The 16511-nt window shown below is 43.7% G+C and overlaps 2 protein-coding genes across 2 annotated transcripts in view; both read right to left on the bottom strand.

Moving 5' to 3' along the window:
- Positions 1-16511, bottom strand: part of LOC142488078 (uncharacterized) — a 908622-nt gene that overhangs the window by 133755 nt on the left and 758356 nt on the right. The gene's annotated exons all lie outside the window — the stretch shown is intronic.
- The window catches only part of LOC142475343 (ranBP-type and C3HC4-type zinc finger-containing protein 1-like), a 72111-nt gene that overhangs the window by 49356 nt on the left and 6244 nt on the right, over positions 1-16511 (bottom strand). The window contains exons 2-4 of the mRNA XM_075581264.1: positions 12596-12770; positions 8423-8572; positions 6467-6608 (exon numbers count right to left, since the gene is read on the bottom strand). Coding sequence (XP_075437379.1) covers positions 6467-6608; positions 8423-8572; positions 12596-12770 — 467 coding nt within the window. The remainder of the gene's footprint in view (positions 1-6466; positions 6609-8422; positions 8573-12595; positions 12771-16511) is intronic.

The following is a 16511-nucleotide window of genomic DNA, read 5'->3' as shown; positions in this document are numbered from 1 at the left end:
GGGATATCTAAGTTAAGTTATCGCTCAGGTGAGCAGCTTTTGTTTTGATCTGTTTTCTGTTGTATGCACTGTGGCAGTCTCAGTGCCTGGGACTGAATAAACCAGGCATAGCCTGTTTAAAGGAACAGTACGTGACGCCTCATCATTTAACCTACCCTAAAAGACCGTGTTCTAAACAGTCCCGGACAAACGACGGAGCCCCGGAGTAAGCCGTTTGTCACATATGGTGGAGAATGCGGGCAGAGCACTAGGGGGTCTGCGGGTTGAAGAACTTTGAAAGAAAAAAAAAAAAAAAAAAAAAGTTTTTTTCATCCTCTGCAAACAAGATGGAAGACGTGGTGGGTGCGCTGGTACGCAATGTCGCTGCCCAGAAAGACGCGAATGAAACCCAGCAACAGCTGTTAATAGCCCAGCAAGAAACTAATGCAAACCAGAAGCAGACGAATGCAGCCCAGCAACAGCTGCTAATAGCCCAGCAAGAGATTAATGCAAACCAGCAACAGGCGAATGCAAACCAGCAACAGGCGAATGCAAACCAGCAACAGACGAATGAAGCCCTGCAAAACGCGATTGCAAACCAGCAAGAGACAAACCGCTTGCTGAGAGAGGAGCAACAGCGGTTCGCTCAGGGCTTACAGCAGGAACTCGAGATCCTGAGGGGGACTATCAGTAACCTTCCACTGGCAGCGGCAGCCCCAGTTCCGAAAATGACCAGGGCAAGCCACTACCTTCAGAAGATGGGACCCTCGGATGATGTGGAAGCCTATCTTCTCACGTTTGAACGCACGGCACAGAGAGAGGGATGGCCAGAAGCTGAGTGGGCTGGTCTAATCGCACCCTTCCTAAGCGGCGAACCCCAGAAGGCTTACTTTGATCTAGAGCCAGCCGAAGCTAACGTCTATGCAAAATTGAAGTTCGAGATCCTCGCCCGCCTCGGCGTAACCACGGCTGTTCGCGCCCAAAGGTTTCACGCATGGTCCTTCACGATGGATAAAGCCACCCGAAGCCAGATGTATGACCTCATCCACCTCGCCCGGAAGTGGCTACAACCCGAGATCAACTCAGCCAGCCACATCGTGGAACGGTTGGTCATGGACCAGTTCTTGAGGAAACTTCCCTCTGCCTTACGCCGTTGGGTCAGTCGGAGTGACCCCCACAATGCGGATGAGCTTGTGGCCCTCGTAGAAAGGTACAATGCAGCAGAAGAGCACCCGCAACCCACAGTCGTGGAGCAACCCCACTACCCGAGGTTCCAGGAGTCTTCCAGAGACGGTAAAAGGGTACCGGGGTTAAGGGGCGCTGAAGAGCGGCGACCACCTTCACGCAGCACCAGCAACAGTGGTTCGCACACTAAGGGCAATAGCCAACATGGGGAGCCGGGAAAAGGCTCTAAGTGGGACACAGACTATGTACCTAAATGTGTAAATTGTCATGAGAGGGGCCACACAGCAAAAATCTGCCCACTAAATGATGAGCCCATGCAATGCAACAGCGTGGAACCTTATTCGCTGTTGTCCCAATGTATGGGCCCTAGCCCAGAGGACCCCTTGAATAACCATCTGTGGGCATTTGTAAAGGTTAATGGTAAGAGGGTTCGGGCACTTCTTGACTCTGGGAGCATGGTCACACTAGTGTCCGAATACCTCTTGCCCATTAAGAAGAAACAGGGAAACAGTTCACAAAGAGTGGCAATTTGTTGTATACATGGGGATAATCATGAATATTCCACTGTTGATGTTTTTTTTGAAACAGAGTTTGGTTCTTTAGATTTCAAGGTGGGTATTGTACCCAAACTGGCACATGATGTGTTAATAGGGACCGACTTTCCCCATTTTCTAAAAATGTGGTCCCCCGCTCAGAATAGCGCCCAGAGTTCAATAGCGGACCATAACGAAGTATTAGAAGAAACAAATCCTTTCCCTTTTTCAGAAATGGAGGTTGACGAGGGCCCAAATAAGAAGGGGGAAAAGGAGGAGTGCTGTAAAATTCCCTTCCCCATCACTACTTTGGTAGGGAATACCCCAAATCAAGATGTTGAGCAGACACTTACCACCCCAGAACCGGATAAGACCCTCGCTGACCTAGAGGTCAGTCCTGGGAGTTTTAAGAAGGCCCAGTGGGAAGACCCCACATTAGCGGTAGCAAGGGGAAATATACGGGACCAGAATAGTACTCCTGGCCAACCAGATAGGTCACTTGCTTACCCCTACTTCGAGGTAGAGAACGACCTAGTATATCGGGTTGATAAAAGGAAATCAGTTACAACTAAACAATTGTTGGTACCACGGACATTCCGTAACGTAGTATTACACCTCGCACATAGTCATCCATTGGGGGGACATCTAGGGGTGGAAAAGACAAAAGAAAAGGTTCTCCGAAGCTTCTATTGGCCTGGGGTTCTGGCAGAAATTACGAATTATTGTTCCTCATGCCCAGAATGTCAGATCACCGCCCCGTTCAAGGCGTACCGCAGCCCATTGGTACCCCTTCCCATAATAGAGGTACCATTTGACCGGATTGCTATGGATCTAGTAGGACCCCTAATAAAGTCTGCTAGGGGACATCAGCATATATTGGTAATATTAGATTATGCCACCCGATATCCGGAGGCAGTTCCCCTACGTAGCACCTCAGCTAAAAACATAGCAAAAGAGTTAGTAGTTCTGTTTTCCCGGGTCGGGATTCCTAAAGAGATTCTATCTGACCAGGGAACACCATTTATGTCCCAAGTAACAAAAGAGCTATGTAAACTCCTAAAAATCAAGCATCTCAGAACCTCAGTCTATCATCCACAAACAGATGGTTTAGTGGAAAGGTTCAATAAAACCTTAAAGAGCATGTTACGGCGGGCGGTTGATAAAGATGGGAAAAACTGGGATTGTTTGTTACCGTACCTGTTATTTGCCATTAGGGAAGTTCCCCAATCATCCACAGGCTTCTCCCCGTTTGAACTATTGTATGGCCGACACCCAAGGGGCTTACTGGATATAGCCAAAGAGACTTGGGAACACGAGGTTACCCCTTACAGAAGTGTAATAGAGCATGTTGCCCAGATGCAGGACCGCATTGCTGCAGTCCTACCCATAGTGAGGGAACACATGGAGAAAGCTCAAGAAGCACAGAGGAATACGTATAATAAGGGTGCTAGGGTCAGAATTTTTTTTCCAGGTGATAGGGTACTAGTTCTGGTTCCCACCGTGGAGAGTAAATTCCTTGCTAAATGGCATGGGCCATATGAGGTCTTGGAAAGAGTGGGAGAAGTAAATTATAAGGTAAGACAGCCAGGTAGGAGGAAACCTGAGCAAATTTACCATATAAACCTACTCAAGCCCTGGAAAGATAGAGAAGTCTTGTTAACCCTAGTACCCCCAGGTCCGTCAGAGAATCAAGAAACTGACCCAGAGGTTAGCATAGCTGAAACCCTGTCTGTTCATCAGAAACGAGAGGTTCAGAATTTAGTGAGAAGAAACAAAGAAATCTTCTCTATACGGCCAGGTAGAACTAGCGTAATTGAACATGACCTAGTCTCTGAACCAGGGGTCCGAGTTAACCTTAAACCGTACCGAATCCCAGAGGCCAAAAGAAAGGCTATAAGTTTAGAGGTTAAAAAAATGCTAAAACTAGGTGTAATTGAGGAATCCCAAAGTGGGTGGAACAGCCCTATAGTCTTAGTCCCAAAGCCAGATGGTACAACAAGGTTTTGTAATGACTACCGGAAACTAAACGCGGTGTCAAAATTTGATACTTATCCTATGCCCAGGGTAGATGAACTTGTAGAGAGACTGGGCAAAGCCCGATATCTCACAACCCTAGACCTAACAAAAGGGTACTGGCAGGTTCCCCTCACAGAAAGGGCAAAAGAAAAGACAGCCTTCTCAACCCCAGACGGCCTCTTTCAGTATAAGGTGTTGCCTTTTGGCTTACATGGAGCTCCCGCCACATTCCAAAGAATGATGGATAAAATTTTAAAACCACATGCTCGGTATGCTGCCGCCTACCTGGATGATGTGGTAATCCATAGTGAAGATTGGCAATCCCACCTTCCAAAGGTCCAAGCTGTGCTTGACGCAGTCCGGTCTGCTGGACTAACTGCTAACCCCGCTAAATGCACTATTGGTCTGGAGGAGGCCAAGTATCTGGGATATTCTATTGGCAGAGGTTTACTCAAACCCCAAACACTCAAAGTGGAGGCGATACAAAATTGGCCAAGACCAGTTACAAAAAAACAAGTAAGGATTTTTTTGGGGTTAATTGGGTACTATAGAAGGTTTATTCCCAATTTTGCAACTAAGGCAACCCCACTAACTGACCTCACAAAAGCAAGAGGACCGCTAATGGTAAAGTGGTCCCCCGAAACCGAACAGGCCTTTAGAAGCCTGAAAGAAGCTCTCTGTGCCCAACCAGTGTTGGTCACACCTGACTTCTCCAAAGAGTTCGTAGTCCAAACCGACGCATCTGAGGTTGGGCTGGGGGCTGTACTCTCCCAGGAGTCTCAAGGTGAGGAGCACCCCATCCTTTATTTAAGTAGGAAACTAAATCCCCAGGAGAAAAATTACTCCATAGTAGAGAAAGAGTGTCTCGCAATAAAGTGGGCTGTAGAGACGCTCAAATACTACCTGTTGGGGAGAAAATTCCGGTTGGTCACAGATCATGCACCCCTTACCTGGATGTGTCAAAACAGGGAAAAGAATGCTAGAGTGACCAGGTGGTTCCTAAGCCTACAACCCTTTAAATTTTCTGTGGAACACAGGTCAGGGCACAAACATGGCAATGCTGACGGGTTGTCAAGGATGCACTCCCTAATATCCATGGTCGCTCATCCCTCGAGGTCTGAGCTGGGGGGGAGGATATGTGACAGAAACCAGGGGATGGTAATAAATTCCGTATATAGGGCTCCCAGGATACTAGACAGTTTCTATCCTGTTTGGCCTGGGAGTGCAGCCTTATAATACATACACTCCATCCCACAGTTTGGCAAGCGCTGGAACTGAGGGATGAGAGATCCAGACCAGAGTTTGTCTGCTGCCTGATTTCTGTCACCTGTCATGCTAATTAGGAATCAGGTATGAAAGACTGATTTCCTGTTTGCTCTGCTCTCCCCACAAGAGCCAGGAGGCTGGAAGGCTGCTGAACTACAGAGGGGAGAAGCCTCTTCCCCAAACAGGTTCAATCTTTCTGTTCATTTGTGTAAGACTGCAAAAGTACCGTGTTTTGATGTTGGAAGTGGAAAAGCCACGTCCAACCCTGAGTCAGGGATATCTAAGTTAAGTTATCGCTCAGGTGAGCAGCTTTTGTTTTGATCTGTTTTCTGTTGTATGCACTGTGGCAGTCTCAGTGCCTGGGACTGAATAAACCAGGCATAGCCTGTTTAAAGGAACAGTACGTGACGCCTCATCATTTAACCTACCCTAAAAGACCGTGTTCTAAACAGTCCCGGACAAACGACGGAGCCCCGGAGTAAGCCGTTTGTCACAGTATGCAGTGAGAAACTCCCTTTGTTGGTTTGATATATGCAAGCGGAGGTTAGGTGAGCATTGGTACAACATGGCACAACACTGCTTAGTAAACATGGGTCCTTGTATTAGCCGTCTTCACATCACACTAAAAAACACTCAAATCGCATCAAAGGTGGCCACCTAAGGCTATGTCCATAGTGAAAGCGAGCGCCAGTGCTACAGTGCTGCTTGCCTCTCGCAAGCTTTCTTCTCCGTCGATGTGTGGACTGTAGGTTTTATGGAAAGCTAGGGAGGGGGTGGGCGCAGTCATGACGTGGGGAGACTGTCAAGGAAGTGTCATGCATGAGAACACGCCTTTAGCAAATAATAAAATGCATAATGCCATGCAATAACAGAAGGAGTTGGCAGAAATATATATACACTATGTCATGCAAATTTTCAATAGTTGAGTTGTCCATATTCTCATAGCAAGCACAACTCAACTGACAAAAAGTAATGTGAACAGTATCCAGACAGAATAGCTTACTACATTTTCATTGGCTATTAGCCGCTCACATGACCAGACTGTCTCGCTGCAATAGTAAATAAGTTTGTCTCCTCTGCTTTTGGTATCCTTGTATCTCATGTGCAAGCTTGCGCTTACTATGGCCATGCGCTTTGGAATACACACGTTTATTTTTAGCGCGAGCTATGTAGCTCACTCCGTATCTTGCACAATGAACGAGGCCTAAGAGTCTCCCCATGCTTCACTTTTACTGTTCCGTTCAAATAAGCCAGAAAGGACAGGGTTAACATCAGAGAGTCAACTTCAAGGACATGGAAAGAGTCCTTTCCTCCTCCACCCTCTCCCTGTACCTATGCGGAGAGTTTCTGTTTGCTGCTCAGCTGTCTTATATGAAGTTCTGATTGTACAATTGCTCTGATGCTTTTACTCACACCACACTGAGCTTTGCTCCATCTTTGGTCCGAACACAGATTTTTAGCGCAGAAATTTCCCCAAAATGACTTACCAGATTTCGGTTTTGGGATAGCAGATTTGTTTTAATTGGATCTGAAGGGGAACTTGCTGTTTGGCCAATGCCACCGCACACTGGGACGCCGTCTGCTGGTCCCCATTCTCTATAGATCTGCCAAGTCGCAGAGATAGATCTTCTGAAAAAAGATTAAAGTATTTGTGTCATTTTTAAATAGTACACAAATGCATACAATTCTAAAACACAATCCTAGCAGTGTTATGTATGTCTTTATTTATATAGCACCAAAAATGTACTCAGCGCTTCACAAAGAATACAGTACGGGGAATTATAATACAATAAGTGCAGTAAAATCAGACAATAGGAAAGGAAATCCCTGCCCCGAAGAGCTTACAATCTAAGTGGTATAATGGGAGACTTGCAGAGACAGGAGGTGAGGGAATAAGTGCTGTAGATGGCAGTGCTTGGCCACTACGGTTGGTAGGATTGTGGGTGTGTATGTCTGGGTTCAGTGCAGATAACATGAATTCAAATTAAACACTACTGTTATTCTATGTATGTTAATCATTACATTCCCCGTCACACCACCTGATAAACTGACTGTAGACGTCTAGATTGGATTGTATGAACCATCTGCGGTTGGGTAAGTATTGAAGGACTTTAAAAACACACAGTTCATCTCAATTTAGTTAGTCATGGGAACTGCAAACTCTATTCACAGGGGTACTAGAGAAATGTAGATTTGTCAGAGATTGTGAACCCTTATACTGGACTAACAAGAGATTATCGCAGATTAAAACGTGTATACCAGTGTTTTTTTAACGAGGGTTCCCGGGCATCCCTAAAGGACTCCCTGCAATTTTCAGGTCATTTGAAAATTGTACAAAATACAACAGAATTTACAATGCATCTGATCTCAGACGCGCTATTAGAGAGGGTTAGGGTTCCTTACAATGCATCTGATCTCAGATGCGCTATTAGAGAGGGTTAGGGTTCCTTACAATGCATCTGATCACAGACGCGATATTAGAGATAACTGCTGGAAGTCCCGGATTGAGGCAACAAACTTTATTGACACATATGCAATGGGACTACACCACGATCTCCTCGATCTCACGTGGTGTAGTCCCATTGCATATGTGTCAATAAAGTTTGTTGCCTCAATCCGGGACTTCCAGCAGTTCTGTCATGCGCAGTAGCGCCTCCTTCACACACTCTTCTATCTACCTACACTGAAGGCAGCACGCGGAAGCTGGAGGAAGGAGAGAGCAAGACCCAGACCGGAGTGGAGCTTTAAGGTAAGAGTTTTTTTACTTCTTTGCCTCTCCTTATACTCCTGGTCACACTAGGGTCTAATTAGCTCCCTCCCAGCCAGCTACATGACAGTTTGACACTTCGGTGCAATTAAAGTGGTATCCTGATGCGCAGGACAGGTTTTCCCTTCGCGATATTAGAGAGGGTCGGGGTTCCTTACAATGCATCGGATCTCAGACGCGCTATTAGAAAGGGTTGGGGTTCCTTACAATGCATCTGATCACAGACGCGATATTAGAGGATTGGGTTTCTGATAATTTCATAATTATAGGATCCCTTAACTAAAATTTTTGGGGGAAATCACGCGTTTTTGACACAGGTCTTTCCATCATGTGCACTCTTATAGGTCCATAACTTACGACAAACGTAGTAATGGAAATAAAACGTGTGTGTGTGTGTGTGTGTGTATATGACATAGCTTCTGTCCTGTCCAATTTATGACAAAATCCATTTATAATTTTCTATTTATGGTATTTTTCATATAGATGTAGCAGCCGTTGTGACGCTAGTATATTAGATTAACACAATAAATAACGCTGAAAACATCATGTGTCAGATCGTACATGTTACCATTGTATTTCCTGCGAGAGACATTGCTGTAACGTTACCGGGTGCAATAATAGCAGATACATCTGCATGAGAGCGTATGAAGCAGAAAAGCAGCAAGTTGGCTTTTACCTTTTGTGGACATGTCGGTGGGCGTCATTGGCGTTTCTGTAGATAATGATGGGGTGAAGGGCATTTTGATGTCTGAAATCATAGGCTTATCAAGTACTGGGGGCCCGGTTCTAAAAGGATTCCCATGATTATGCAAGACTGCACTGACAGCTGGAAAACAAATAACAAAGAATGAGTATCTATAAATCTGAAAGTATAATAACTATATGTTTACATCAGTACAAATACGATTTATAAAAATGATTCAAAATTACATATGTATTATGTGCTGCACCTAGTCAGGGTGTAAATGGTATTGCGGGATTGGCCGATATTATAATTGAAGTTATCTCATATTCATGTCATTCTCAGCACTACATAAGTATCTAACATGATATCTATAATCCAGGTGGCCTATTTGTTTCCCCCGCTCTGGATTAGGGTTTCCATATCCTGTGCCAAGCCATCTACTCCCTTTCCCATTCCAGGACATACTTGAAAACGAGAGGTAACTCTCAATGTATTACTTCCTGGTAACACATTTTATAAATAAAAATAAATAAATAAAATTCCAGCAAAACACTACCACAAGTGGCAATGGGTATTCATGTGCTTAAAGCACCCTCTAGAACAGGGGTGGTCAACCCCAGTCCTCAAGGGACACCAACAGGCCAGGTTTTCGGGATATCCCTGCTTCAGCACAAGTGGCTCAACCATAATGAGTGATATCTTGAAAAGATGACCTGTTGGTGTCCCTTGAGGACTGGAGTTGGCCACCTCATCTCTAGATTAATAGACTGCTTCTTCGTACCTCACAAGACTGCTGCATGCACAATCCCACACACAATACAATTTGTATTACAAAGCAGATCGTCATGCAGACATCAAACAAATATCCAATGAAGTGAATGTTTGAGTCAAGAGAGCGCAACCGCAGTTACAAACATTACAATAGCTGGTCTAACATTAGTAGGAAAAATGTAGGGATATATATGGTTTGTAGTTAGAACTCTTAGCCCGATACCAGGAAGTATCAGAATAGAAGAATGAATGACCATAGAGTTAGCACACTTCTCCTCTACATCAGTCTCAAACAAGTAGTGTCGCCGGCTGGATAACACCTGAGCAGGTGCAGGTGCCATGCGATTGCCAGCAATAGAACAAATGTTGAGATACAAAAGGATAAAAAATAAATAAATTATCCTCACTTTTTTTTGTTAATTCAAAAGGAAAAAAAATCACAAAGAACCACCAGAGGTGAGAAGCAGATTGTGTAAATAATAAGGACAAAGTTACCACAGTAGAGGACCAGTTGATGTTAAACCTACTTTTTCGCCGATTTAAAAACAAAAAACTCTGAAAAGGGACTTATCAGATGAAAAAAAAAAAAATGTGAGATAAAATTAAGAATGAAGGGAGGTGATTAAGAATGAAGGGAGGGAGGTGATTAAAACAATGAACTTAAACTGGAAGTGCAGGGGAAAAAAAATGTCCTGACCCTGTTCCCGAGATACTTACTGGTATTACTGCCCATTTTTTAAAAGGACGTCCAGTAGGAAGGCCCAACCGTTGGCGTTATGGCTTCCCAACTGCCCTAAATTTGGCAGCCAGTTTCCCTGGAGTGAGATTTAAAACCAATAACGTCCTGCTAAGTATCTTTGGAACCAGGGTGGATCCCTGGAATATAACATAGCATTGTTCAGCTCAGGTGAGTCCACCAGTCAAATCTGACAAAAAAGAAAAAAAAATGGGGTCTAACCACTCCCCCCCCCCCCCAAAAAAAACCCCCAAGCAGGGCAGATTGCACCCTGAAGGCTTACAACATAATATTTCAAGGTGCAACACATGGTAACTGATCCAGAAACAACTTTTTGCAAAGAATTTAACAACCTCATTGTCTTACGTAAAGCAAATACCTGGCTGCTATGGGTTCTTCGGAAATAAAGCATTCATTTATTTTTCTTTTAGGTCCCTGAATGAGAGAGTGCTTGTCAATCAATGGTTTCTTCTACCGTTATCCTACCCCAGATTGAAACCCTTAAAACATGTCAGTGTTATATACTTTGGTCCTAGGAGGAACTGCCCCTGTAAAGCAGTAATTCTCCCCCATTTCTGAAATGTTTATTATTTTGCAGAACACAGGGGGGGGGGGGGGAGGGGAGGGTGTTACCTACTAATCCCAGCCCAAGGATGCACCGGTTCCGGGGTTTTTTCACCAGAAAAATTAAAGATGGATTCTGAGGTCGTCCAATGTAAGTGCAGAACTTAGTCCTTCAGAGCCCACCCTGGTTCACCAATACCTCAATTGATTTGTGCAATGCATAGAACTGTAATATTTGCAGAATGTATACAGCTCAAGTAACAGCTGTTTTAACCTACTTTTCTCCTAGGACCAGACCATGGAAATTCATTATCCAAATCATGCTGGTGGAACCTTAAGGAACCTCAAACATGACATTTATAAACAAAACCGTTAAGCACAGCAACAGCTCTAAATTTTAAGTTGCAGAAGATGTGACTCTACTCTCTTTAGAACAGCAATGCTGGCTCAAGACACATGATAACTTTTTTTTTTAAAGCTTACCTGAAACAGGGGGACCCGGAGCACATCAATGGTCTGATGCCCAGGGACCTCCAGGTTCAGGAGTGGCGAACCTGGGATGGACCAGAGTTACACCGTGAAATTTAGAGAAACAATATTACCACATTGGTGAGGGCCCGCTCTGGCTGCCTATAGAAAAGCTGCACCGTCATTTTAATTATTATTAGGTAACATGCCAGCCATGTTTGTGTAAAAAGCAGTAAAAAATTATGAAAATTATATACAAATAAATTCAGAGACACTACAAGAAGCTTTCCAAAGAATTATTCATCTCAAGGGCAGTACAGACGACATGGGGTCACCCTCAGATTGGAGGAAAGGAGATTTCCCCAGCAACAAAGGAAAGGGTTTTTCTGGAGACTGTGATGGCAGATACAGTAGATATCTTCAAAAAAAATGGTTGGACATCTTTTACGAAAAGGTAGACAAGGATATATCAAGTAAACATGTTTATCCAGGGAGTATTCTGATTGCCATAATCATGAAGGAATTTATCTTTGGATCATGTCTCACTGGGGTTTTTTGTTTGCCTTTCTCTGGATCAAAATACTGTAAATACCAATTATAGGATACGTATCTGTAGTCTAAATTTAACATAGGTCCAACTCAGTGGATTCGATGGTCTTTTTTTCAAACACATCTACTATGTAACTATATCTACTGAATATTGGATGAGCAGGCTTCTAATTTCCTAAAAACGTACAAATCCTGATTCGTGTCTTTTTATAAAGGTTGAGAAAAAAAAAAGTTTAATTCAACACAAGGCATAAAAACCTATATCCAGAAATACGAGAAGATCACGTTTAGAACATTTCCTGAAGGTCATTACAGTTGGTCTTCCATAACAATTCTAACAACATATACTGTAGTATAAAAAGATGTGTTACTAAAAAGGACAAATATGGGGCTGATAGGATGTGTGTGGCAAGGAAGAAAATAGTCAACTATTTGCTTAAGAAAGGTTTGCATATTTTCATATACAAAGAGTGTATTAAGCCGACATTCAATAGGTGGAATTCTTCCAGATTTCCAATTTTGCAATAAGTGTTTTATAGCTTCAGTTGCAGCTTACCAAAACCAATGCTCGTTAAAAGAATTAATGTGGTAAAGATTTATGCAAGAACAAGAGTCTGACTTTACATTGCTACTTACTTTTATGTTTATTGTATTTTTAATTTATTTAAAAAAACGCTAACATTTTGAGGCATTCCCCCAATAAAAGAAAAATCAGTGGAGCTACAATTCCAACACACGTTTGAGAGAGTTCTGCTCTAAAGGAGCCTGTTTGAGGAGTTCAATACCCTCTATTATATTGTATTGAATTGTCCAACTCATTCAACCCAGAGCGCTCCCAGTTTTTTCTCCAAACTGTCAGGAAAAAAAATCCAACATTGTAAAAATAAATATGCTGATATTTGTTGATTTAAACCAAAGAGCACATGTAATTTTTATGAAACCAACCATAAAAGTCACTACAGCAGTGTTTAATCATTCCTAAATACAGGCCGACATTGCTAGGCTACAATATATCATATGGAAACTTAGCTGCTGTCGCAATAGGTGTCATTAAAATTGCCAGAGGAATCACCCACTTTTTTGAACTTCTCGGAGAGAGCTGCTTACAACAGTCCACCATTGCTGTGCCTCTCGTTCATCGTCAAAGTTAAAGACCATGCAGCTGTCAGGTTTTCCAACAGCGATTAACTCATGACACATGGAATTCTTCATCTTGTAAAAAACATCTTTGAGATTATATTCGGCAACAACCTAAAACGGCAATGAAAATATTTCAATTATTTCACAAATGGCTCCGATTTGTGAGTTATTTACAAAACTACCCTCCAGAAAAATCCCATACCATCTTTATCTAGATGTATAAAAATGAAAACGTTGTTTGTTTGCAGGGCAATCTGATTGGTCCGTCGGTCTGTCACAGCCTCTGGCCAATCTGATTGGTCTGTGGCCCGGCCACGCCCCCGCACGCCTCTCATTGGCCTGTGTGGTTCTATGACCTCACATACCCAACTGCCACACTCAGAAAATAACCTCAGTGCAGATTCATCCCCTCGGATTACTCACCACCTGAGGTAACGTGCGCTGGCAAGAGCCCCCGCCCTCTACTGGCTCCCCCCCCCCCCCCCCCCATCACCCGCAGCTCACCTCCTCGCCAGCTCAGTGCTTTGGAGGAGGGAATCCCCTTGTGACATCAGCCGGGGAGGGGAGCTAATGCAATAGGTGGGGAAGAAGCTGACATTCTGTATTTTCCCTCTAGGCATATGGTTGTAATCCAAACATTACAAGGAAGTTTCCTGTGGCCATTTTGGTACGACATAAGCCTGAAGCTGAAATCATTGAAATATCTTAGAAACCCAAAATAGACCGCGTAGGAACTTGAACCTCAAGATACAAAGTTGTGCCAGAAATGTTGGTTTGGAAAGGAGTGTAGATCATAGAGCATGCTATCGCTGCCATATTTACTCAGGATACTACAAAAAGAATGCAGCCTATTTTTCTACAAGGATGGAAATCAAAGGGTCTCAAGAGCTGACACCCTGTTTACCAGTGCCACACAGAGCACTTACATATTATGCTCTCTAAAGAGTGGGGCATTTGGAAGTTGGAAATGTTTAGATTCTCATTAGCAATGCACAGTATTGTCATTTTTATGGGCCGCACATTGACATTAGCTTGTAGCAACATAAGCTCATTACATGCAAGATGTCACATCTCTAATTCCTAATCAAGAGATGCTCATTTCTAGAGACGTTCTGATTGGTAGACACCTTAACACAAAAATGTTCCCCCTCCACATAGCCCAAAAACTTCCAAATATATATTTTTCATTATTTGCAACAGTTTAATATTATCCGCAAAAGGCGTTTGTCTCCTTCCTTTACCTTCATAGAAACCATTTGCTCGTAACATCCAATTCAAAATGGTAAATTGCATAAAAAAAACAAAAAAAAAAAAAGTAAAAAGTTGCCTTTGATTGTGCAGAGTTTTGATAGCGGTATTGTACATGTCAATTCTAGGTCTCCCAAGCCTCTGCTTGTATGATCTGAAGAACAGGTCACTTTCACAGAAGTAGGAGGAGGTCTCATGAGCGAGCTCATGTACCATATCTATGAACTTTCATCTTAATCCATTAAAAAGGTACCGTATCAGAACCTGTACAAAATCTACACATACTATCAGACTAACGCAGCACAAAATTGGGCAATATTAAAATAAAAAAATTAAAACATGGACATTTATTATCGTGCTATTGCCATCGGTGAGCAATGGAAGTTATTGATGTTTGAGACAGCTGGTGTTATGCAGTTTAAAAGGTGCATTCCCGATCAGCCAGACGAATTTTAGGGGCCCTCAAATGGGGAACGGTCTGTAAATCAACCCCGTTTTCCCCTTATTCTACCCTGTTCTTATCAGAGTACCAATAAAGATAGAGGGGAGGAGGAAGGGGGGGGGGGGGGGGAAATCTGCAAGCACTTGCTGAACATCACAAAATGGAGCAGCCAGGGGCAAACACACAAGTTTAATTAAAAAAAAACACCCAAGTTTAATTTTAAAAAATACTTGTGTTAGATTCGGGGAAAAAAAAATAAAAAAATCGATTACCCAGATGCGATCTGTGACGGGCACGGGTTACCAGGCTTCATAAAAGGTTAAGCCTCTGGTTGCCCTTGGGTCCCTGGCAGCTATCTAGCAATATAAGCCAGGGACCAGGTATCTTTACATTAAAATTTAGTGTCCCTGCTTTTTCCACTTTCCATGTTCCCTTTGTCCCAGACTCATGAAACTTGTTGTGTGTGAGTTTTAGGTGGGGTATTGAGGTAAGGATACAATTATTTTGTTTGCAGGAGTTCAGGGGCCAGAGCTACTAGTAGTACCTTAATTCTACCCGGTGAGCAGGCATGAATTACACCGGGGCTGTCCAACGTCACCCAGACTCCTGCTTTTCGAGCCCCGATATCTTAGTCCTAGTCCCTTGAGTCTCCCCAAGGCCCCCCATTTATTAAAATATTTTATTCATTTATTATAAGGCTCTATGCAGCTTGCCCGGGCATCTAGTTAAGGTGCCAGCAAGACTGCATAGAATCCGTAGTTCAAAGGGGAGAGGTAGTCCAGAGGTGTGGAAAACGTTTGGTGAGCGAGGGAAGGGCGATTGGCCAGGTCCGGACTACAAAGGGCACCCGGCGGGGACACCTTCTGTAGTTGCCAGACTTGGTGGAGCCGGCCCCGCAGGTGGCAATGAGTCAGCCTGGGAGGATGCAGCCATAGACTCTGCTCTCCCTTTGGCTAAAATCCTATTTCCTGCTCACCCGGCTTTTCGAGCCTGCAGGGCACGCCAACTCCTCTGACTTCAGCCGAGGGACCAGCCCCTCTTTCTATTGGCTGGCGGGGAGGAATTCCCACGCTCCGATTGGCTGCTCCTTCCCCCTCCGTTCTGGGGATATCCCAGCGGTGTGTATGTAAGGTGCTGACCAAGGGAGCGATTGTGCGCAACCAATGAGTGAGTCAATGACGCTAGGGCGGGCTTTTCAAAGTTGCTCTGTTCGAAATAGCAGAGCAACCGGCTTCGTAGCCTGAAAAGTTTGCCTCGCAGAGACCAAGTCAGGTGCAAGGACAAAGTTCTCATTTTAGCACGCTACGGTCGCGGCTGGGAACTGAAGCCGAAAAGAGGATCCGGGGGTATATCCTGGTCAGGGTAAGCTCATCCAAGCAGGCGCCCTGCACCTAAAAAAGCCTAGATTCCCCCCCCCCAGACTCCCAGTAAGTATATTTTTAAGTGTTTCTTGTGCATCTCTTGTTATACGTTGTTTTACCAAAATAAATTGCAATTTGTTTTTACCAGTTTGTTTTGCCTAATGAATGATCCCGGTAATATATAAATGGTGTAAAAAGTACCTGCTCTCCCATGACAAGACCCATTAAACAGTTCCCTCCTAGGATCAAAGTGAACAGATTCCAGTGATTGCCGTAAAAGAGGACTACCAGTGTAAATGGGAGTACGGCACCCGTTCAACTCCCCACCCGTTGCTCAAATTAATTTGAACTTTTAACATTGCCACAGATACTCGCATGTAGTGTAGTGGTGCACTTTATGAGGTTCAGATAATCTTTAGTGCTAGGAAGAAGCATATGCTAAAGATTACTTTAGAATACTAAAGATTATCTGACCTCAAAGTGCACCACTACACGTGGGTATCTGTGGCAATGTTACAAGTTCAAATGAATTTGAACAGCATGTTGATTCAGTTATGCACACTATCTGCTATGCCGATACAAGGATTATTATTATCCCAGTCCATATACCTCTGCTGTACCTAGTCATTTGGGTCAATTGATGATCCAATTGATATATGGTAATACTGTACATTTAATATTACCACTAATAGTTCTAATCAACTGTCAAGCAATGTTAATATAGGCTGCGTCCAGGGTGGCGCTGAGCTGGTGCGGGTGCTCACGCTGGCCATTATGAGACACATTGCAACAATGTGTGTT

This window comes from Ascaphus truei, chromosome 2 (assembly GCF_040206685.1).
Source record: "Ascaphus truei isolate aAscTru1 chromosome 2, aAscTru1.hap1, whole genome shotgun sequence".
NCBI lineage: Eukaryota > Metazoa > Chordata > Amphibia > Anura > Ascaphidae > Ascaphus > Ascaphus truei.
This window is presented reverse-complemented; position numbering and strand designations above follow the sequence as displayed.